The sequence below is a fragment of the Aspergillus wentii genome (assembly GCF_001890725.1).
Source record: "Aspergillus wentii DTO 134E9 unplaced genomic scaffold ASPWEscaffold_1, whole genome shotgun sequence".
In the NCBI taxonomy this organism is placed as follows: domain Eukaryota; kingdom Fungi; phylum Ascomycota; class Eurotiomycetes; order Eurotiales; family Aspergillaceae; genus Aspergillus; species Aspergillus wentii.
Genome location: NW_024467832.1, coordinates 3,260,794 through 3,281,041, shown reverse-complemented (window position 1 = coordinate 3,281,041; position 20,248 = coordinate 3,260,794). Strand labels below are relative to the sequence as shown.

General features: G+C 45.0%; 10 protein-coding genes across 10 annotated transcripts; 5 read left to right on the top strand and 5 right to left on the bottom strand.

Moving 5' to 3' along the window:
- Window positions 1-21: 21 nt before the first annotated feature.
- Window positions 22-2,592, top strand: ASPWEDRAFT_34801 (rRNA-processing protein MPP10). Its single transcript, XM_040834093.1, has one exon. The coding sequence runs from the start codon at window positions 127-129 to the stop codon at window positions 2,269-2,271; it is 2,145 nt and encodes a 714-aa protein (XP_040694952.1). The 5' UTR covers window positions 22-126; the 3' UTR covers window positions 2,272-2,592.
- Window positions 2,424-3,234, bottom strand: ASPWEDRAFT_167304 (uncharacterized protein; the record flags this gene model as incomplete). Its single annotated transcript, XM_040830132.1, has 2 exons — window positions 2,424-2,907; window positions 2,999-3,234. 2 exons carry the CDS (start codon window positions 3,232-3,234, stop codon window positions 2,424-2,426), a joined length of 720 nt encoding a protein of 239 aa, XP_040694951.1.
- A 730-nt stretch (window positions 3,235-3,964) lies between these two features.
- On the top strand, window positions 3,965-4,895 carry ASPWEDRAFT_34800 (DUF1761 domain-containing protein; the record flags this gene model as incomplete). Its single annotated transcript, XM_040834092.1, has 3 exons — window positions 3,965-4,303; window positions 4,387-4,691; window positions 4,761-4,895. Exons 1-3 carry the CDS (start codon window positions 4,288-4,290, stop codon window positions 4,893-4,895), a joined length of 456 nt encoding a protein of 151 aa, XP_040694950.1. The 5' UTR covers window positions 3,965-4,287.
- A 987-nt stretch (window positions 4,896-5,882) lies between these two features.
- Window positions 5,883-7,316, bottom strand: ASPWEDRAFT_34798 (putative NADH-ubiquinone oxidoreductase 21 kDa subunit). The gene is made up of 3 exons (XM_040834091.1): window positions 7,158-7,316; window positions 6,994-7,071; window positions 5,883-6,914 (listed from the first exon to the last, which is right to left on the bottom strand). Exons 2-3 carry the CDS (start codon window positions 7,051-7,053, stop codon window positions 6,339-6,341), a joined length of 636 nt encoding a protein of 211 aa, XP_040694949.1. The 5' UTR covers window positions 7,054-7,071; window positions 7,158-7,316; the 3' UTR covers window positions 5,883-6,338.
- Window positions 7,317-7,522: 206 nt separating this feature from the next.
- On the bottom strand, window positions 7,523-8,938 carry ASPWEDRAFT_34797 (thioredoxin peroxidase DOT5). Its single transcript, XM_040834090.1, has 3 exons — window positions 8,905-8,938; window positions 8,348-8,837; window positions 7,523-8,169 (listed from the first exon to the last, which is right to left on the bottom strand). The coding sequence occupies exons 2-3, from the start codon at window positions 8,637-8,639 to the stop codon at window positions 7,805-7,807; spliced, it is 657 nt and encodes a 218-aa protein (XP_040694948.1). The 5' UTR covers window positions 8,640-8,837; window positions 8,905-8,938; the 3' UTR covers window positions 7,523-7,804.
- Window positions 8,939-9,724: 786 nt separating this feature from the next.
- Window positions 9,725-10,381, top strand: ASPWEDRAFT_99413 (putative mitochondrial protein sorting (Msf1); the record flags this gene model as incomplete). Its single annotated transcript, XM_040839662.1, has 2 exons — window positions 9,725-9,877; window positions 9,962-10,381. The coding sequence occupies 2 exons, from the start codon at window positions 9,725-9,727 to the stop codon at window positions 10,379-10,381; spliced, it is 573 nt and encodes a 190-aa protein (XP_040694947.1).
- Window positions 10,382-10,919: 538 nt separating this feature from the next.
- On the bottom strand, window positions 10,920-11,945 carry ASPWEDRAFT_99945 (uncharacterized protein; the record flags this gene model as incomplete). The annotated part of the gene is made up of 2 exons (XM_040839700.1): window positions 10,920-11,679; window positions 11,734-11,945. 2 exons carry the CDS (start codon window positions 11,943-11,945, stop codon window positions 10,920-10,922), a joined length of 972 nt encoding a protein of 323 aa, XP_040694946.1.
- Window positions 11,946-12,366: 421 nt separating this feature from the next.
- ASPWEDRAFT_47882 (ethanolamine-phosphate cytidylyltransferase) lies at window positions 12,367-14,104 on the top strand (the record flags this gene model as incomplete). Its single annotated transcript, XM_040837024.1, has 5 exons — window positions 12,367-12,384; window positions 12,605-12,710; window positions 12,778-12,895; window positions 12,962-13,736; window positions 13,790-14,104. 5 exons carry the CDS (start codon window positions 12,367-12,369, stop codon window positions 14,102-14,104), a joined length of 1,332 nt encoding a protein of 443 aa, XP_040694945.1.
- Window positions 14,105-14,503: 399 nt separating this feature from the next.
- Window positions 14,504-16,906, bottom strand: ASPWEDRAFT_100334 (putative para-hydroxybenzoate-polyprenyltransferase Coq2; the record flags this gene model as incomplete). Its single annotated transcript, XM_040827299.1, has 4 exons — window positions 14,504-14,647; window positions 14,723-15,010; window positions 15,505-15,530; window positions 15,745-16,906. 4 exons carry the CDS (start codon window positions 16,904-16,906, stop codon window positions 14,504-14,506), a joined length of 1,620 nt encoding a protein of 539 aa, XP_040694944.1.
- Window positions 16,907-17,804: 898 nt separating this feature from the next.
- Window positions 17,805-20,121, top strand: ASPWEDRAFT_100570 (putative JmjC domain protein; the record flags this gene model as incomplete). Its single annotated transcript, XM_040827314.1, has 2 exons — window positions 17,805-18,072; window positions 18,140-20,121. 2 exons carry the CDS (start codon window positions 17,805-17,807, stop codon window positions 20,119-20,121), a joined length of 2,250 nt encoding a protein of 749 aa, XP_040694943.1.
- Window positions 20,122-20,248: the final 127 nt, after the last annotated feature.

The window sequence follows — 20,248 nt, the reverse complement described above, 5'->3', positions numbered from 1 at the left end:
CTTTTTTTTTTTTTAAAACCCATCCATCCCAGGTCAAACAAGACCACTTTCTTTCTTTCTTTCTTTCTTTCTTCTTTTTTTTTTTTTTTCCCTCTATTAAATAACACCTGCCTATTACTGCCCATAATGACAGCAAATGATTTTTTAGGCTCTCTTGGATCTGCTGTGGTCAACCCTCAGGATTCTCACAGCGCAGCACAATTTTCTCTTAATTCAGCACTATCTACCCCATGGTCATTTGTTTGCCCGACAACTGAATTACATACCACAGTTGTTGAGACTGCTAAGCGCTTTCTGGATACACTTGCTGTTTCTATAAGTGATTCCCAGTCTCCCCATCAGCAAGGTAACAAAAAGCGCAAGAGGTCGGAAATCGAACAAGAACCTGCGGGTCAAATTTTACAGCTTAAGCAATTATATGTGGAGGGGTTCACACCAGATCAGATTTGGGAGCAGGCAACACGAATTCTTGATTTTGCTGGACAGGAAGTTGAGCATGATTATGCTCGAAGATCTCTGTATTTTAAAGAGATCTCATCTCAAGCATGGCCTTCAGAAGGGTTCGATGATGAAAGTTTTGGGTCCAGTGAATCAGAGCGCGACAATAAAGCACATATCGAAGAAGACCACTCAAGCGCCGACAATAGCGATGACGCAAATATGGAGTCGGTATCAGAGACCGAGGACCCGACCCACAATGAATCGGATGTGCAGAGCAGCATGGAGGAAATCGACGAATATTCGGCTTCGGTAGAATCACACGACGAAAGCAACCGTGATACATATACACAGGATCGATTTGGCTTAAACGATGGCTTCTTTTCAATCGACGACTTCAATAAGCAGTCTGAAATGTTTGAAAGGGAGGATGCCAAAGGTGGACCGAATGAAGATTCCGAAAGCGATGAGGAAGAAATTGATTGGCATGCAAATCCTCTTGCTGCCGGAAATTCGAAGTCTTTTGTAAAAGAGTTGGGATCAAACAACAAAAGCAACGTTGAATATGATGATATGAGTGATAGTGATGAAGGTCCTACATTCGGTAACGCAAACCTCCAGGGACAGTCAGATTCTGAGGATGACGAAATCATCTATGGCGATGGTCAGAATGGTACGAGCTGGATCAACACGAGTGATATCAAGTACTCCGATTTCTTCGCACCACCACCTCGAAAGGTCGCGTCTAACAAGACACGCCCCCTCCCAAAGACCCAACCAGACACAATTACTCTCGAGAACGATGTGAATCGTGCTATGGCTGATGTGCGTCGAGATTTGTTTGAGGATGAGGCTTCAGGTGAAGACGAAGGTCTCTCAAATGATGATGCCAACCATACCCAGGACCAACAATCAACACACGAGAAGCAACGCGCACGTATTGCGGATGAAATCCGTCGTCTAGAAGCAGCCAATGTCGCCAAAAAAGAATGGATGCTTGCTGGTGAAGCCCGAGCAGTCGAGAGACCTGTGAACTCTCTAATCGAGGAAGATTTAGACTTTGAGAGGATTGGAAAGCCTGTCCCTGTTGTCACAACAGAGGTCTCCGAGGATATTGAGGAACTGGTCAAACGACGTATTCTTGCCAGAGAGTTTGATGAAGTCATTCGTCGTCGCCCTGGCGTTTCAGACCGGCAACACACGAGAAAATCCAGGTTCGAACTTGAGGACACTAAACCACAACAAAGCCTTGCGGAGTTATATGAAATCGATCATCTTCGTGCTACTGATCCCAACTATGTTGACCCTAAGAACCAGAAGTTGATGCGGGAGCATGCAGAAATTACCAACTTATGGGGGGAAATAAGCTCTCAGTTGGATACGCTTTCTAACTGGCATTACAAGCCCAAAGCACCACAGGCCAACATAAATGTTGTCACTGATGTGGCAACAATTATGATGGAGGAGGCTCGACCGGCGGTTGGCGGTGCTGTAAATGGATCGGCAGCCCTTGCACCACAGGAGATCTATACACCTGGTGATGGTAAAACCGCTGGAGAGCGGGTGTTGAAGAGTGGGGCATCTATTGCGAAGGAAGAGATGACCCGTGAAGACAAGGCTAAGCTCAGACGTCAACGCAAGAAGAACCAGAGGAAGGCCAATGCCGAAGCCCCCGGAGACCAACCTGGGAAATCTGCAGAAAGACAACAACTGGTGTCCGACTTGAAAAAGGGAGGCGTCAAGCTCATTGGCAAGCAAGGCGAAGTCACGGATATACATGGCAAAGCGAATGGGACCAACGCGAAGAATGGCACCGACACACTGAAGTTGTAACACCTACTCCAATTAAATAATACCTCTTTCGCCTTTCTTGGTTACCTCCATGCCAATTTTCATGCGATATAATTTCAGCCTCGATACCAGAGTATTGGCCTGATTTTGCTTCTCTATGTTTTCTAAAGCACAGGATCCTCAAAGCCAATACCTCAATCCCTCTCACGACTATCCCTTTTGCATGATTTTGAACGTATTGCGTAGAGAAAAAGATTTTCTCGTCTGTAGATATCCACATCAGGGTCATCATGGACCTCCTCAATGTCGAATGCCTTTTTTGCCATTTTTATAAAACGAAGGTCCGCTCGTCTACGTCTTTTGAAACAGAAGTAACAGACAGACTCAGGACCCAAGAGATCTTTGAGGGTGGTGATTAAAAGAGGGAAGGCCGGTTCAAAGTAGACGCAATCTGCGGCAAGTATGATCGCGGGGTGAGCCGGAATACAATCTGGAAGAGGGGCCCCCCAATCCAAAACTGCAGCTGCAACAGTCGATGAGAGGTCATTGAGCTCGATATTTGTCTCCATCAGAGGCAACATCGGTTGCTGGTCTGTAATATAAATAGGAGATGGACCAACGGTACAGCCCCGTGCAACCGCAAGCCCAACGAGACCGCCCCCAGCCCCCAGTTCAACTCTATCCAAGAATCAGTAACATATCCTAGCGCAGTAGGCTTATACCACACCAAGAAATAGAAAGCATCAATGAGGAATAAGGGTATACGGACATTGTTTTTCCAGAAAAATCCGAGTGATGCCGGCGCAGTAGATATTTCGCTAGAACCATCCCGGCTGGCCATAGCTGGCCACCGCATCCATCTTTGAGGTCTTCTTTGAGGACCAAAGGATTGTCCAAAATACCATCGAAAGACACACTGCTGTTATCCACGGGTTTAATATCTCTAAATGGGATCAAAGTCTCGCTGACATTAAAGGGGGCATCTGATTCCGAATCTGATGACATGGAGCTGAGGTAATGTTCATCAATGTAGAAAATAAGCAAAGACCAACACTGGACGACATATGTAGCAAATCTGGCCAGATAAAACCAGAATTGCTTTGGAGAGGGATTCCTTTTATAAACCCAATTTGATAATCTTGATGATAGGGAGGAGGGGTCTGTGTTGTGAGGTGTTCATCAATAGAGTAATTCTTTGTGTTGGAGGGGTAATTATTTTTTCTTTCCCTCAAGGAACCCCATGCACATACTTATGCACAAATATCTTACTAATTATGCATATATGTACTAGGTTCGTATCCCTACTCAGAATAACTGATAACCCAGGTCCTTTGCCTAGGTACCTATCTTACTTACCTTTACCTCCTAATCTGGTGTCTGGAATTTCTTATGAATTTGAGTTGCATGTACTAATAGATTTGGAAAAATGGGAAACAGTACAAGCTCTCCCTAGGTAGAAAATCATCTAACCCTTCTAGGTGTTGCCTATAGGCACAGTGCATGGGATACAAACTCACTTTACACTACCCATAAAAAGCTCTGTATAATAATATTACTATTGAATGGGGGTACGTAGGTCACCTACTGAGTACTCTGTAGTAGTAGTACCTATCTACTACCTACCCGTGCGCCACATGTGGTATGTACATGTTACATATTACGACTAGGTAGCCATTGTTTGACGTCATACCCCACTATTTTTCTCTCCGGATTTCCCTCGCATAGATCTAAGGCCGGGTAATTGGCTCGTCATATAGCCTTCCAACTTCCAAGTTCCATAACTCAGGCTAAAGGTTCCATCATGGATGTACCTATGTGTATGGTACAATCGGTCCATCGCTATATCCGGAGTCTTTTGATCATGACGACGTCACTACATACCCTGCAAAAATGGCCACTTCGTGTAACATTTGAAAACAGAACGGTTGATTGAAAAGGACACTCATTCCCTCTTCCTACTGTCAACCACACGGTGTGAAGATTGCATTTCACCCCGCCTTGGTTTTCTGTATACTTGAATGGACCTTTTCCTCAGGAATATCAGCATCCACGCTTAAAATGACGACTCTTCACTGTGAGTATACTCCCGAGTAGAACCTCCTAGTAGCCTCAGGGCTCACCGGTTAGTCGATGCTAAACGCCCATTATTATGCTCAGATTTACCTCCCGTGAAGCCATCTGCAATTGCAATGGGCACTATCTTCACCCATACGGCTTCTTTGGGTATCCTCGCACCCGTCTTCGGGGATACCTACCATCGTGCACAGGCTGCCAACTCGAAAGAAGAATTCATCAAGTCCAAAGAGGCTGCTGGAGCAGCCGCCGCCTGGGGTAGTTCCTTGGTTGGGAGCGCCGTGCAGACTTATGGAATTGCAGCGTTGGTTAATGCGACAGGAACATTGAGCTACAAAGGTGCCGCTTATTTGGGAAGCCTTGTTTTCATGGCCAGTGCAGCCCCAGGGGTACGCATTTACTCCCGCATGCATTATACAGTTGCCATATTTACTGATACTGACTACAACCCTATATAGTTCATCAGTCAGGTTTTCGCAGAGAAAAGACCCCTTGACACGGTTGCTGTGGGTACGGTCACTAGAGTGTTTGAAACCGTTGGATTGAGTCTATTCCTCACTTGGTGGGGCACACGTACGAATCCCTTTGACTAGGCTGACCGGCCTGTGAGATTTAAGTGCATGCCAGGTCAATGTAAGAGATTTTGCAAGTGGTCATGGTTTGCCATACATACATAAATAAAATTAAAATTAAACGAAGAATGCTTCGCGAAAGTGTCATGTATATCTCCTTCCCAAGTACGAATTCTAAAAAAAAAAAAAAATAGGTATTCAGCCTGTCAAGGTCCCACGTAGGTAGGAGTACCTCTTTGTTTGTTAGCTAGGCAGGTGACTGGGATGATTCTTCTTGTAGCAATGGCTATAAATGCCATATTTCCTGACCCTAGCTTTTAGCTAGTCAGGATTTACACTCATTTCCATTGGCACTGCGTATATCGTAGTCTCCAGCAACTTGCCACAGTATACAAAACTTTGATATTTGAAACATACAAGATACCCAGACAGAACGATAAAGGAATATCTGGCTGAAGTGGACTTCTAATGTTAGCCTTAGTGCAAGATTGTATCCTTGGCACATGGTGATATCGTGACTAAACATTGCTCAAGAGGCAGAAGAGGGTATTCCATAGAAGAGGTCCGTATGTATGTAAGTAGAAAGTAGATTCCTGCAGATTTTCTGTGGTTTCTTATACTAAAGTTAGTATTTGTTTTTGTAGTAATATTAGATTATACATGCCTACTCAATAAATATCTAACTAAGATAGCGATTTCTATGTTTGAAAAGATATGTATATAATTCTAAATAACTTACATAAACCCCCCAAAAAGCTTGGTTATTTCGCTCCACTGTACACTTCCAGCCATTCTCGATATAACTTAAATAAAATCTTAAGATAACAGTATTATATAGCCAGATAGCCCAGCGCTTTTTAGATAGTTAATTGGGTTAATGCTTAAAGGTTTAGACTAGAATTTAAAATGAGTAGTCCTTTCTTTACGAAGTAAAAACCAATCGACCCCCTTGATATATACTATTATACTATCTTTAAACGACGTAGAGTGTAGTTAATTCTACATAGCATTGGATAATAGTAGGCTGTAACTACTGGTAGGCTGCAATACATTGCGTAGGTAATAACTTGGGCACACTTCTCTTTCTTTTCCCATAAGACTTATATTGTACATATATACTTTTTATAATGTACACCTGTGTATTCTAGCAGGATGCACAGAGTATCATAGCTCAACAGCTGAGGAGCGTTTCTGGGCCTTACCGCTGCACCATATGGCAGAATACTAGTATTCTAGAAAGTCATCCTAGAATCAGTCTCTTTATACGGGGTAGATCATCACACAGAGTACATGACATCCGCGTAGATAAATTTATATACGGTGCCAGCACGCGTATATCCACCGAGCTTTAAAACCAGCGGCCTCCCCTGAGGCAATCTTGCCCAATAAGAACAACTTGCGGTAAGACAGATATACTGGTAGGGCAAGCAGAATGAGATTGATTCTAGGCTATTTTATCACAGCTTAAACAAAAGTTCGACAAGGGTACCTTTTTACAAATGTCAGCAAACGCCAAAAGGCCGGGGGCGACGATGGGGCATACACATCAGGATAGCCATGGTCATCACCAAGTTCATACTTCGATGTCGACGAACTGAGGTTGCAAGGCAATGGCGGCAAGCCACTGGTACTCAGGACACCCTGGACACCTTTCTGGTTCTTTTCAAAGAGAGCAGCCAAGCCGCGTTCCTCTCCCTGCTGCTTGACATCGACCAATTGCTTTGCGCCCGCTTCGCCAATCTGCAGAACATCATCCTTTGGCGCTGCCTTGCTACCAACGCTTAGAAGACCCACGGCATCTGCCTGGTTCACGGTACTGAGCTTGGGGTAGCTCCTCCGAACATCCCGCTTCCAGTAAGGATTATCGGCAATGTCACCCGCTGGGATGGTTACGGGATCATCGTAAGATAGCGGAGGCAAAGCCCCAGGCGTAGGAAGACGGTATTGAGCGTTTAATGGAATACCGGTCGAGCGGTTGGGATCAATAGAAAGGAGGCGGCGAAGACGTTCCCATATTCCGGTGGATTGAACAGTGTATTTCTTTTTTTTGTTTGTTAAAATAAAGCCGGGTGCTTAGAAGCTCAAAGTCAATGAAAGGGCCCTATGCCAGTATCCTTACCTGATGAACGGCAACCACGTTCGATGCGGCATTGGCTGCTTTAAGAAAACCGCGAGCCATGATATGTAAGATCTCGACCTGTTCATGTATCAGTATCACAAGCTCCAATAAGTCTGCGCACGGCGAAAATAAAAGCAAATGCTCAATTTATCGTTTTTTCTTACCCCGAGATGCCTAGTTCTTGGATTGAAGTGGAGATTGCCTCTATCGTGTGGTGAATGGTAGCGGGATCATGGCTGCTCGAGGGAAGAGTCGACGGCTGATGTTGTTACGGAACAACTTTTCTTCCGCTGAGATATACCGATTCCAACCACTACAACGAAGACTAACGCTTTGACTGTCTATATTGCTCTCCAGCATAATGATAAATTCAAATGGAAAACAAAGTCAATTCGTACCCATTACTGCCCAAGAAATCGCTATCAAGCCACAAAGATCTGTTTGGCTCATTATGTAGGAGGATTCTGAAAACCTTTTCACTCTAATATTATTAACAATATATCAATGAATGCATGAATACAAACGGTTCCTTTCCTTTTATAAAAAACTCGCCAAGTGCTACGGTTGTAACAGGAAGGTCAGTGGCGAAAATTTACGGAAGTAAATGATTAATTTGGAGAACAAGGGCGCAGCGATTGGTAAACTCCAACGCCATTAAAATCGGCCATTGGTGCCTCAGTGGTTAGGGGCTAGGAAATAACGTTTGTTTTGAATACATAATAATGTTTATGGATATTGACCTGGCTTTGCCAATAGCAAGTGGAAATCGCAGCTTCACTTTCGCCGATATGAATCTGGTGGATATTCTTGATTATCCGTGACTGGTGACTCGACTGGCTTTGGTCTCCGGCTTCAATTCATCTTTTTTGAGATTCGTAGAAATCAATTGCACCACAGCCTGCACTGTCGCGTCTGGGCCACCCGCCTGTAGAAGCAACACTTTACCTGTTTTATCTACCGCAAAAACGCCTCTAGTTGTTCCTTTGGGCTCCTTTTTGAACCCGATGGCTGCAATCAACGCGGCCGAAGTGTCGCACAGGAGAGAATACGGAAGATTCTGCTTGGTTTTGAACGTAGTGTTAGCCTTGGGCGAGTCCGTCGAAAGGCCGTAGACAGATAGACCAGTCGAAGTTATGTGATCGTAACTGTCGCGAAACAAGCAGGCTTGCTTGGTACCTTAGTGATGTGAGCATTTCTTTGCGAATAATAATATGGCAACGAGCATAAATACAAGGCCTGATGGGACAATGGTCAGGTGAAAGGGTGGATTGGAACATATGTACGGAGTACCAGCCATGTAATAGGCGTTGCAATGGTGATATTTGAAAAAGAGACAAAAGCCAAGGTAACTTACAGCCAGGAGTTGAGGCTCTTGGATATGTAAACAGTACAACACCAGAATGACTCGCATCCACGAGATTCTTTAGAGTCGTCTTCGTACCTTCGCTTGTCTCAATCTCACCGCCAAATCCCTCTAGAACAATTGTGTCGCCAACACCAGGAATACCACTAGACAACCCAGAGGACTTGGAAGTGTGTTTTTTAGCAGTGTCTGTGGGTGTTGTAGTAGACGATTGGCCTTTCTTGGCTCTTTTCTCTATCGCAGGAGGTTGCACTGGCGCTTTGCGCTTTCTGAGCTCAACCATTTTCTGTCGTTGAATTGCACTTAATAAGAAATTCAAAGGTCAGATCAAGAAAATAAGGGCTGATGACAGCGATATCCGTGTCGACGTGATGTCAAAAAGTAGGATTTTCCTTGATGTTGTAAAATTGGGGAGGGGAGCAACTGTTGCAGTGTTACCCATTCTATGTAAGTACCTAGTCCGCTGTTCCTTCCAGGGTTCCTGGTTGGATGGTATGAATGGTGAGCAACTCAGGTGGATAAGGTACCGAAGTAGGCTGCTACCTTACCCGCAATACCTAAGGTTATCATCATGAACAGTTCTTGTGGCAGTCTGATGGATAATATATCCCCAGTCAATAGTATTTTTTAAAATCGAACACATTGAGAAATATTTCGCACTACAAGTATCATACTTGGATTATATCCGAAATAGGTACTCCGTATGTTTGACTCGATCGGACTGAGTCAAAACAGAAAGTGATAACCTAACCTATTATTGTCTAGGTCTAGCCGCTGGTACAAATTACCTAAGAAAAGCACTACCCAATCGTATATACTAATGCTGAATAGAATAATCTGCAGATTGGCCTTGGAGTTCCAGGGTTTAGGTATGTACCTACCTACCTACCTTAGGTAGGTCATGTTAAGTGTGTATGTATATACTCACTCCGTACCAATGATAGTACCTGGAGGTACTCCGTACTTGGTACCTAGTATGTACCACGGGTGACGTTTTCTGCCGAAGAATCCCGACCAGCGGCAATCACAACACTTGAACTTTCGTTTTCCCCAGAGACTAAATTTTTTCCTGTTCCACTCGCTCGTGATCGCCATCAACTGTCATCATCATTCCAAGCCTCCTACCTGCGACAGTTTCTTCCAGAGCTTTCATTTGCTCACTTTGTAGTCGAATATTTCTCATTTTCCTCCCTATTCTTCTTTCTTTTTTTGTAGTCTCTGGTTTTTTTCAGACCCCCCACTGCCTCTCCAATCCAAATCATTTCTACTAGTTACTGTTGTGGCCTGAGACTCGCAGCAAAGCAAATATTGCCTCACCTGTCTAACAAAGGCGTCTTTCCAAGGCCCTTTGCCTTGTCATTTATCGCCATGAAAGTGTTTTCTTCGATTTGCACTTTCGATTACTCCTGGGACGAGGTTTCTACTGCGAACTGGCGAAAATACTGCCCATGGAACGACAAGTCAACCCACGTCGTGGCAGTCGATACTCTATCTCGAAAGATTGATTCGCAGACTGGCATTGTATGTTATCCCGCTTTTTTTATTCGGTCATTGTTAAAGGTGCTTCTTAAGCAATAGACTGGCTGACCATTCCATGAAATACAGCTGCGAACCGAGCGTCTCATTACCTGCAACCAATCAGTGCCACAATGGGTTCTCTCACTATTTGGAGGTGGCGCTACATCTCATGTCTATGAGATTTCTTACGTTGACCCCATATCAAAGAAAGTGACAATGTGTTCTACCAATCTCACGTGGTCCAATGTGCTCAAAGTTCAAGAAACTGTCACGTATCAGCCGTCGTCTTCGAAATCAATCTCCACGACGGAATTCACCCAAGAAGCCAAAATCACAGCACTTTGCGGCGGATGGCAGAAAATTAAGAATAAAGTCGAGGAAGCAAGTGTGGAGAGATTCAGCCAGAATGCCAAGATGGGCCGGGAAGGGTTCGAGACCGTCCTCGAGATGAGCCGGCGAGTATTTGGTGAACAGCGCGAACATGAGAACAAGCAATTACAACCATGAGCTGTTTGCTCCGTCCGTTGTTGCTGACTTGAGATGATTACTTGCCCCGCATCTTCCCGTTGAGCGCTTGCATGATTCGGCGTCTGTTTGGTCTACTTTCTTTTATGTATAAAAAAGCACGGGGTGTCAGGTGGCGTTTTCTGTTCTTTCTGTGCTTCTTTTTCTTTAAACCTCTCTGTCTGTTTCCCACAGGCTATCTGCTAATGTTTATATGATTATCACGCTTCTTTTATTGTGAGGCATGTTTGAGTGTTACAATAGATACACCCGACTTGATCTGTGTTATTTAATAATTTTCCACGTTACGCCACCACCTCCCCTTCTATGAAATATAGAATTGTACTGGAGTATAAATATGATTGAACCCAGGATCCCTACTGCGCATAGACAAATTAATCGTACATAAGATATATCAACCAAGATATAGGTTTCCTGTCTGCATTGCCCTTGAATGTTTCTAAACTCCTTACCAGCTAAATCAACCCAATGGATTACGTTTTGCTTTTATACAGGCCAGATCCTATGATCATGTCGAATACTAGCCTAGAAGGCCACCTAAAACCACACGACTGACACCAGAAACCTCGTTCTTGGCGCTATTCCGGCTTACGTCCTCAAATTCTCGCACAACCCCTGCAACCATGATCTTCCGCAGCTTTGCATCTGCCTTTGAAAACAATTCGCCCAGAGAGACTGTGCACACAGAAGGGGTCGATACCAAAGCAACGAGACGAGTGTAGCAATCAATCAGCACGTCACACAATGTTGCAAATGTCTCAAAGAAATCTGGCTCGAATGGCAAAGAAGGTGTCAGCAGGTAGGAATATTCCTCGCCAGGCAGAAGCTCCGAGGACTCTGTGTGGGGAAAAGAAATGACGGAAGCCGCAGCGGTGGCGGACGACGTGATATTTCCCGCCATGGCTTTCAGGTCTGATGGGTCGCTGGATTGCATGGGCAGACCGATTTCAGTTGCGGAACTGGCTCTTCTGGTCTTGGTTCCCGCGTGTGCTGCTCTTTTAAACATCTGCGGGATGCGTGCTCGGGCTAATGAAGACGAGGAGCTTCCGTCGGGTGGATGGACTTGTTGGAATGCTTCAAACTCAAGCAAAAGTGCATTGAGGGCACGCAGGTATTCAGATGGCGTTGAATTCACGTCTAGGATTGGTGGCAGAGACAGACCGAGGAGAAGATAGTTGATCGCGCGACGAGAAAGCTTTCGCTGCTCGAAATACGGCATACGTCCTATATCAGCACGAGAGAAATGCACCGTATTAAACCAATAAACGCGACCTTCATGACTACAAAAAGATTAGTTTATTATCCCGAGACCTAAGGGGCTTTGATGAACTGACGCCTTTCTCAGGTAATCCAAAGTCGATATTCGTTTTGAGGCCATGTCGTGGATGTGATGGTAGATAGCGCCAGCGCTTTGAGGCCCGAAAGAGCCGCCCCCGCCTGCCAAAGGGGGAGGGATGCTTCCGAGAGTACCTGTACTTTCATGTCCCACGCTTGATTTACCCGTGTCTCTACGAGACAGGCTTGGAGCAAATGTAGATGAAATCATTATCGGGGCAGGCGCAGGAACACTAGCGAGGCAACCAGGGAGTCACTCTCCGTCTCAATAAGACTCTGATTCCGAACCAGTTCGCGACGGAAAGGATAGATCAGTAATATCAGATGACGACTGTCCGTTGATATGGATTGCTTGGTCGATAAGATCTGGAGAAAGCTCTCCCCAGCAAGAAGGTCTTCTCCTTAATGCGATATGAGGTGTCAGGTGGTCTATATGGCATCAACTAACTAACGAGTAGTATAAAGTTTTATGTCATTTAGGAACAGAACTTCAGAGTAGGGAGATACTAACTAAGTATCGAAGGGCCTTTTTGCTTTGAACCTTGGTTTCCCGATGAAAACTGATGTGGATTACTACTACAATGTACTAGTGAATCTCACCCATGATTTATTAGTGGGACTTGCGCTGCTTGATGGCGACTACGTTTCCCGCACCCGTAAATTCTCCCCCTTTCTTAGACTCCTCCAGACTCCGCTGCCGCAACAGAACTACTCTATGCCCTAATTTGCCCCTCTTCCCAAGACATATTCTCGTACACCCAGTACACACCCAAAGCGACTAAACCACACACATTTCCGCCGAACGCATTTGGATTAAACATACCTCACAATTTTAATCTTACACTCAAAATGAGTACATCTTCGTCTGAGGAGCCTGTGCCGTCGCCCGGGCAGTGGCCCGTGGACCCCCAAGATGATGTGCCCATATCTGGCGATCGCATTTGGGTCGATGGCTGTTTTGACTTTAGTCACCACGGTGAGGAGTCAACCCGGTCTTTTAAAATATGAAAATAATTTCCCTAATTAGAAATTTTTCTTTGTAGGACATGCCGGGGCAATGCTTCAAGCCCGTAGATTAGGGACCGAACTCTTCGTCGGTGTGCATTCCGACCAAGCCATTCTTGAGAACAAGGGCCCGACAGTGATGACATTGGAGGAGCGGTCAGTCAACATATACAGAACCCTGCTTGCGTACTTGTCACTGACATGATTGCTCCCCCTATCTAGAGTAGCCGCAGTAGAGGCTTGTCGGTGGGCATCTCGCTGTATCCCCTGTGCACCGTATGTTACATCGTTACCGTGGGTGTCCCATTATGGTTGCCAATATGTTGTCCATGGGGACGACATCACTTCTGATAGTAACGGTGATGACTGCTACCGGTTTGTCAAAGCAGCTGGGCGCTTTCGAGTGGTCAAAAGAACCCCAGGAATATCTACCACTGATCTTGTTGGTCGCATGCTTCTTTGCACCAAGGGCCATTTCATCAAATCAGTGAAAGGTACACTTTCTGGGGAAGAGGGCTCAGGCAGCCCGGGGGAGCAAAAAAGATCCGCCAACGAACTTATGCAGAGAATCAAAGACTATGCCACCGATGAGAGTGGCTTGCAGCCTGGTCCCCAGGTTTGGACTTGGTCTGGTTCAAGCTCAGCTAAAATTGATGGTGTGGCTGAGGAAGCTGGGCTGTTTGAAACCCTCGTTGATGGGAAGCTTCCAAGACCAGGACAGCGCGTTGTTTATGTCGATGGCGGCTTTGATCTCTTCTCGTCCGGTCACATCGAGTTTCTTCGACAGGTCCTGGCACTGGAGGAATTAGAAGGCCACCAACGTGGCTGGTATGAGCCCACGCAAAGAGCAGCAAGAATTCATGATTATGGAGAAGACTATGCACCTGCCTACATCGTCGCTGGCATCCATGATGACGACGTGATCAATCATTGGAAAGGTCTTAACTACCCAATTATGAACGTTTTTGAGCGTGGGCTGTGCGTTCTACAGTGCCGTGTAAGCAATTTTCTACCCCAAAATCCAGGGCACAATCCACTGACCTTCAGCAGTATATCCATGCTGTCGTTTTCTCAGCACCATTTTCCCCGACCCAGTCCTACCTAGAAGCTCTGCCGTCAGGTGTTCCCAAAGCCGTCTACCATGGGCCCACAACGTTCATACCCCTCACATATGATCCCTACACTGGGCCGAAGAAAATGGGTATATTCAAAGAGATCAGTAACCATGCTTTCCAGCATGTGAATGCTGGTGAAATTGTTGACAGGATCTTGAAGAGTCGAGAGGCGTATGAAGAAAGACAACGAGCCAAGCTTCAAAAAGGGGTTGTCGAGGAGCTGACAAGGTCCAAGGAGGCAGCCAATTAGCTGCAGCGTGGAGTATGCGTTTGATGGCAAAACAAATATAAATACTCTTGACTGATGCTTGTAAAGAGAGTTGAACATACATCAGTGACAGTGCTCGCACTGATCCTTCATTCCATACTCCATACTGGGTTACTATTAATTTGTCTATGCAGGAAGAATGGCAATTCCATGTTAAAGCGGGTATTTTTAAGAAGCGCTGACATTATTCCATATCATGAGCAATATGCAAGCAACCAGACATCTATACATTTCGTACTAGTCATTTTCGAATGATATAACCGAGCTTCGATAAAATTGCCAACAGAAAAACATACCAGCCAGACAGTATAAAATTTCCTATAAATAATACATGAGAGTACAGAGTAGGGGCAAGAGAAGTTGGCAAAACTTTAGACTTGATTAGTCGGCTGCCACCAAGACTCCCTTCTCCTCAAGCATTTTCGCGAGCTCTCCATTTTGATGCATAGACATTAAGATATCACACCCACCAACAAATTCGTTTTCCAGGTACAGCTGAGGGATCGTCGGCCAGTCCGAATACTCCTTGATACCTAGGCGAATTGAAGGAAATATTAGTCTTATCGTATTAAGACAAGGAGTAATCAAGGAGTCGTCTACTGAAATACCTTGGCGCAATTCCAGGTCCTCAAGCACGTTGAATGCAACAAACTTCTTAGGATCTACTCCTTGCAAGCCCAGAATTTGGATACTGGCTCGGGAGAAGCCGCACTGCGGTGTTTCGGGTGTGCCCTTCATGAACAGGACAACGGGAGCAGATCCGACCGCTTTGTCGATTGCCGCCTTTGTATCGGAAGACAGTAGTCGGGCATGAAGGATGGATGGCACTCGAAAAGCTGATGATCGTGGCTGCAGAGCGTAATTTGACCTTGAGAGTGGTCGGAATGCCTGGAAGATCTCGATAAGCTCAGGTTATACGAAGCCAACGCTGTCAAAAACCTACCGAAGAAAATGCTGTCCTCAGAAACATGATGGGTCTATGGAGTTTAAGTATATTTGATTCCAATATGTTCCGAAAGTGTGAGATGAATTGGATTAAATAAGTATACACGTAGGTACGCCAGTAGAGATCGCGGATTAACAATAATCTTCCGGGCGGAAGGACCTAGTTACCTATACGTCAATGGGTTCCACCTCTTCCCTCGCATAACGATGTAGTATGTAATCCGTCCAAGTACCTTGGTATCGAGGCTGACCATGTGACAATTTCATAATTGCCTAGAAATGACTTAAAAAATAAAAAAATCCGGAGAAGAATTTAAAAAGCAAAAAGCTACCATATGGCCTTCTTTCTATAACTAGAAGCATATTTTCCTATTGCTGAATTACTGTACACGACTGAGGTTCGCTGCTATAAAAACAATATAGAAATGGATAGATACCTCTAAAAACAATAATAAAAATCTCGCTCTGTTAGAACACTTGAGAATGGTATCCTGAGGCAGTAGGTAATAGGTAGGTAGTTGAACATGAACTGGCCAATAAGATACTTTTCAACACATCAAGAAGCTTTTTTCATAATCTCAACTCAGATCTCGATCCCTTGTCCCCGTATAGATCGAAAAATTGCGCCAGATAGTCACACAACATTCCCAAGGTGATGCCTCCTCCAGTGAAGAGACACCCGTTCTTGAACCACCACCAGCAGTTCTGGACATTTTTGAGCTGAACCTTCCAAATCATGGTCCCAAGAGTCACAATTGCACTTCCGCAGCTGCCGATGAAAAAAATGGGACCGGCACCTGCCGCTACACCCGCTCCAGCGAGCAGTGTCACTTGGGCCGCTGCCAGACCAGAAAGAACCGCCTTGGTGTTGTGTTCATGACGTAGAGCAATTGACTTGATTCCTGCAGCTATATCATCTTTTATGTCCATGTGTGCGTATATCATATCGTACAATACTGTCCATGCAACACAGCTTGAATAAAGCGCCACAGCAGTACTCAAAGCCGCGGAATTGGTGAGCAGATCCAAGTCCAATGCTGGAAATCCCATTATTGCACCCCATGAAAATGTAAGCCCTAAAACAGCTTGGGGGTAGTAGGTGACACGCTTGGCAAGGGGGTATGTTGCCACTAAAATTAGACTAGGAATTCCATACCACAAGCACTGGGTGGGAAATTGAATGAGGACACCGAGACCGGCTAGCAGCTGGACACTAGTGAAACACAGAGCTTTTTCAGCAGATATTGCGCCTCTGGCAATAGGTCGAAACATTGTACGTTCGACATGAGGGTCCAAATTCCTGTCCCATAGATCATTGATCGCACACCCAGCCCCTCGCATAATCAACGCACCGGCGAAGAAGAGCCCCGCCGTCCCAAGGACTTGTACAGGTGTAACGTGAGATTCCATAGGTGCAGCGAGAAGGGTTGAGAATAAGCACGGGAAAAAAAGATAGTATGTACCCGTGGGCTTATCGAGGCGTAATAGCTCGGCATACGGTATCCATGATTGAGGAAGAGATGCAATCAGACCAGTCTTAGGAGGAGTGTAATAGGTTGCTGGGTTTTTTTCCGTTGTGTGGCCTGGCTCGGCTACCAGAGGCGATGAAGATGACAAGTCTGAGCTGCGTCGGACGAATGTTGTTTCATTGGCTGACCGAGGCTTCAGAACACTGGAAGACTTGTATCCTTGACGACCATGCGACACGCAAGAAGACGGAAAGACATGATGTAGTGATATTGGAGAAAGTGATTTGTGCAGAGCAGCTGCTCCCCCCCTAAAGCATCCGTGCAGTTGCACGCGCCTAGATAAGTAGAAGCAGGAGGTTGAAAAGCTCATTCTGCCACCAGATAGATAAATCAGACAAGAATGAAGAGATATAGGGTTAATCCAGTAGCTTTCACTAACGGGGGGCAGTTTTCATATTTGATTTGAAACAGAATCTGTAATAACCATGTAGACAGGATTTGTGCAGTAGCGAAAGCTGAAAGAACACAACCAGAGTGAAATGCTTACCAGGGCAATTAATAGAAAGAAAATCAGTTAAACTGACTTAGTAGGGAGCTTAATAAAGTGTACCAGTTCCCCAATCGCACAAATGCTTTCTATTGGCTCCCCAAACCTTGAAAACCACTGTCTTCAGAGTCGTGCCGAAGGAGAAGGAGAATGAGGTCGTTATGTCTTCGGAGTTCAGATGTCTGGGCATTGGGGAATGAGCAAAGAGGAACACGGACCCACATAAATATCTTGACAGAAAAGGCGCCTGCACGACTAGTGGATTATGGATCACCAAAGTAGCTAGTTGGCTGAATTAATCTGTAGTCTGATCATTGGAACAGACACAAAAATGACCCTTTTCTAGAGTTGTCTACCACCTTATCCCAAGCTGTATTCATTTAATTTTTTTGTCCCCCACCTAAATCAATTTTCTATGTTCTCATATATAACATTATACATGAGAAGTAGAGTGTTGTCATGAGCCTAGAAAAGATAAAACAAACCCCCTTTTACTAGTGGTTGTTGGGAGATCCTTACATAGCACCTATCAAGAGAATTTAAAACTTAGCATATTCACTGATTAAGGTTCTATTGCAGGAATGTGAATAGCTTGAGTGATCACGGCCTCGAAAATGCTTTACTATGTTCTAGTAACACTGGAGCCACAACAAATTCCTAGTGATCTATATTTCAACAACTATCCATTTCCGTGATTCTAAACACCATAAATGCCATAAACATGCCAGCCCAGCGACCCCGCGCGGCCTTCGAGCCGATCTCCCCTGACTTGAATCTTGCACAACTTGTGGAATCTACGGCGAACTTCGAGTTTGCGGTCAGGATACCCTGCGATTCAATTGACAATAATGGATTGGAGAGCTTTAATAAGCTTGTTTTGCTTCATGTAATTTTGGGTGGAAGGCCTCTGGTTATTGAAGGGTTCAACAAGAGACTGGACAGCTCCTTATTTTCTGAGAAATGGCTGAGGGAACACTATTCAGCTAAAAGTAAGAATCAGTATTCTGCATCTGCACATATTATGCTTTCTCTAACAACATATCCCCTTGGAAATAGTGGAAACCGCACGAGACCTTACGAACAAATCAAATATTCCCCTTTCAATTGGTCATTATCTGAACAACATGCCCCTTCTTACCAATCAATGGACTCCGTACAACTACCAAGAGCCTAATCGCCAGAGAATATACCTAAAAGATATTGATTGCCCCCCGGAATGGCACGATCACTTGAAAAAAAATATTCCTCCTTCACTCTTCTATCTCAACGAATGTCTTGGGGTGACTTCTGCTTCTTCCAACAAAAATGGCACAGCCTTACCGGTTACCGGAACACAAATAATCACAGCAGGGGATCTCATGAGCTGCCTACCGCCCCATATGCGTGCAGAGAATCTAATGTGCTACATTGGACATGAAGGAACTTACACGCCATGCCACCAAGAGATGTGCGCCAGTCTCGGTCAAAATCTAATGGTGGAGGCATCAGATGGGTCCATTGAAAATGGCAAGCAAACCAAGCAAGGCTCATCAATTTGGTTCATGACTGAAAGTAAAGACCGGCACGTTGTTTCTGAATACTGGATGTCTACATTGGGCCATGATATAGACATCGAGGATCATTTTGCTCAAATCAATGCATTGAAGGGCGCGCCATTTAAAGTATATATTGTGGAACAAAAGCCAGGTGATTTTATCCTCATACCTCCCCTGGCGGCACAGCAGGTTTGGAACAGAGGAACCAGGACCACTAAAGTGGCATGGAATCGTACTACTGTGGAAACACTGGATATGGCTTTAAATGAAGCTCTTCCCCATGCCAGGATGGTTTGTCGCGATGAACAATACAAAAACAAGGCCATTGTGTTCTTCGCACTTGAACGATACTCGGCCCTTTTCTCCCACGTTAATGAAACCAACAAAGACTACTCCAATTCCCAACAGCTGCGAAATGACTTTCAACATCTGTTTTCCCTATACACCTATATTCTGCTATCGGAGTGTTTTTCTCGGACTTTACCGGAAGAAAATAATGTTGAATATTTTAGCTTTGACGGCAACGTGACGTGCTCGTATTGCAGATGCAATATATTCAATAGGTTTTTGACTTGTCCTTCGTGTGTGGGGACGTTGACTTCAGATGGTGAAGATACCTATGATATTTGTATGGAATGCTACGCGATGGGAAGAAGCTGTGCTTGCATTTCCCGACTGAAGTGGGTTGAGCAATTCCACTGGGGTGAGCTGACAAAGAACCATGAAATGTGGAGGCAGAAGATACTTGAGCTCGACAATGACCTTAAGGATCACTTTCAACCTCTGCCGGTGGAACGTGCTCGACTTGGAAAAAAGACACTTGCTGAAATCTGTCAGGAACAGTTGATAATGCGACCATGGGTTGATATCACCAAGCCAGTCACCACAAAAGTCGAGGGAAAGACCAGCGACTCTGAAAACACCACTCCGCCTCGAAAGCGAAGAAAAGTTCGAGCTTCGGCACAGTCTAAGGAAGATAATCGGTGCCACATCTGCAAGTATACTGAGCCGCCGTGGAAGCTTGCGTCATGCTCTTACTGCAAGCTGAATTACTGTTATGGCAGTCTATTCAGGGCGTTCAATATACTGCCACAGGATACCATGGAAATGTATCATTGGATGTGCCCCAAATGCCTGAAAATTTGCAGCTGTGGTGCCTGTCGCAAAAACCCCAATATAACACCGTTCGAGCCTACGTGTACACTGCTTGGCCATGATACAAGGAAGATAGCAGACCCACGAAGTGTAGACAGCCTGGTGGATTTCCGGCACTCTAATTTGCGATGGCTAAAGAATGTTGGCGATGACGAAGCGGGTCCATTGAAGAAACGTCTAGAAGCTGAAGAGAGGCGCAATCAGTCCTTAGTTGAAAATTGTATTCAACTCGAAGAATCACCACAAGTGAAAAGCCAACAACCTACAGACTATGGAGAGATACCGGTTGATCCAGCATTGGAACATTTGGATAATTCCTTTTTTATGCCAGACTCGATCAGCCTTTGAAAAAGCTGATCTTCATTAATCAAGCGAATCTAAATACCGTATCACCAAGGGTGCATTGGCTGCGTGGGCTTAAAAGTAAATAGGATGTGCCAACTTTGGGAACATCTGGCGAGAGTGCAATTGATAT

What these genes read in the sequence shown, in the direction of transcription:
- ASPWEDRAFT_34797 (XM_040834090.1), bottom strand. Translation starts at nt 8,639, where the DNA reads ATGGTTGAGCTCAGAAAGCGCAAAGCGCCAGTGCAACCTCCTGCGATA. An exon ending in AAGAGCCTCAACTCCTGGCT is followed by an intron (nt 8,170 to 8,347) that starts GTAAGTTACCTT and finishes CACATCACTAAG; the next exon opens with GTACCAAGCAAGCCTGCTTG.
- ASPWEDRAFT_34798 (XM_040834091.1), bottom strand. Translation starts at nt 7,053, where the DNA reads ATGGCTCGCGGTTTTCTTAAAGCAGCCAATGCCGCATCGAACGTGGTT. An exon ending in ACGTGGTTGCCGTTCATCAG is followed by an intron (nt 6,915 to 6,993) that starts GTAAGGATACTG and finishes AACAAAAAAAAG; the next exon opens with AAATACACTGTTCAATCCAC.
- ASPWEDRAFT_34801 (XM_040834093.1), top strand. Translation starts at nt 127, where the DNA reads ATGACAGCAAATGATTTTTTAGGCTCTCTTGGATCTGCTGTGGTCAAC.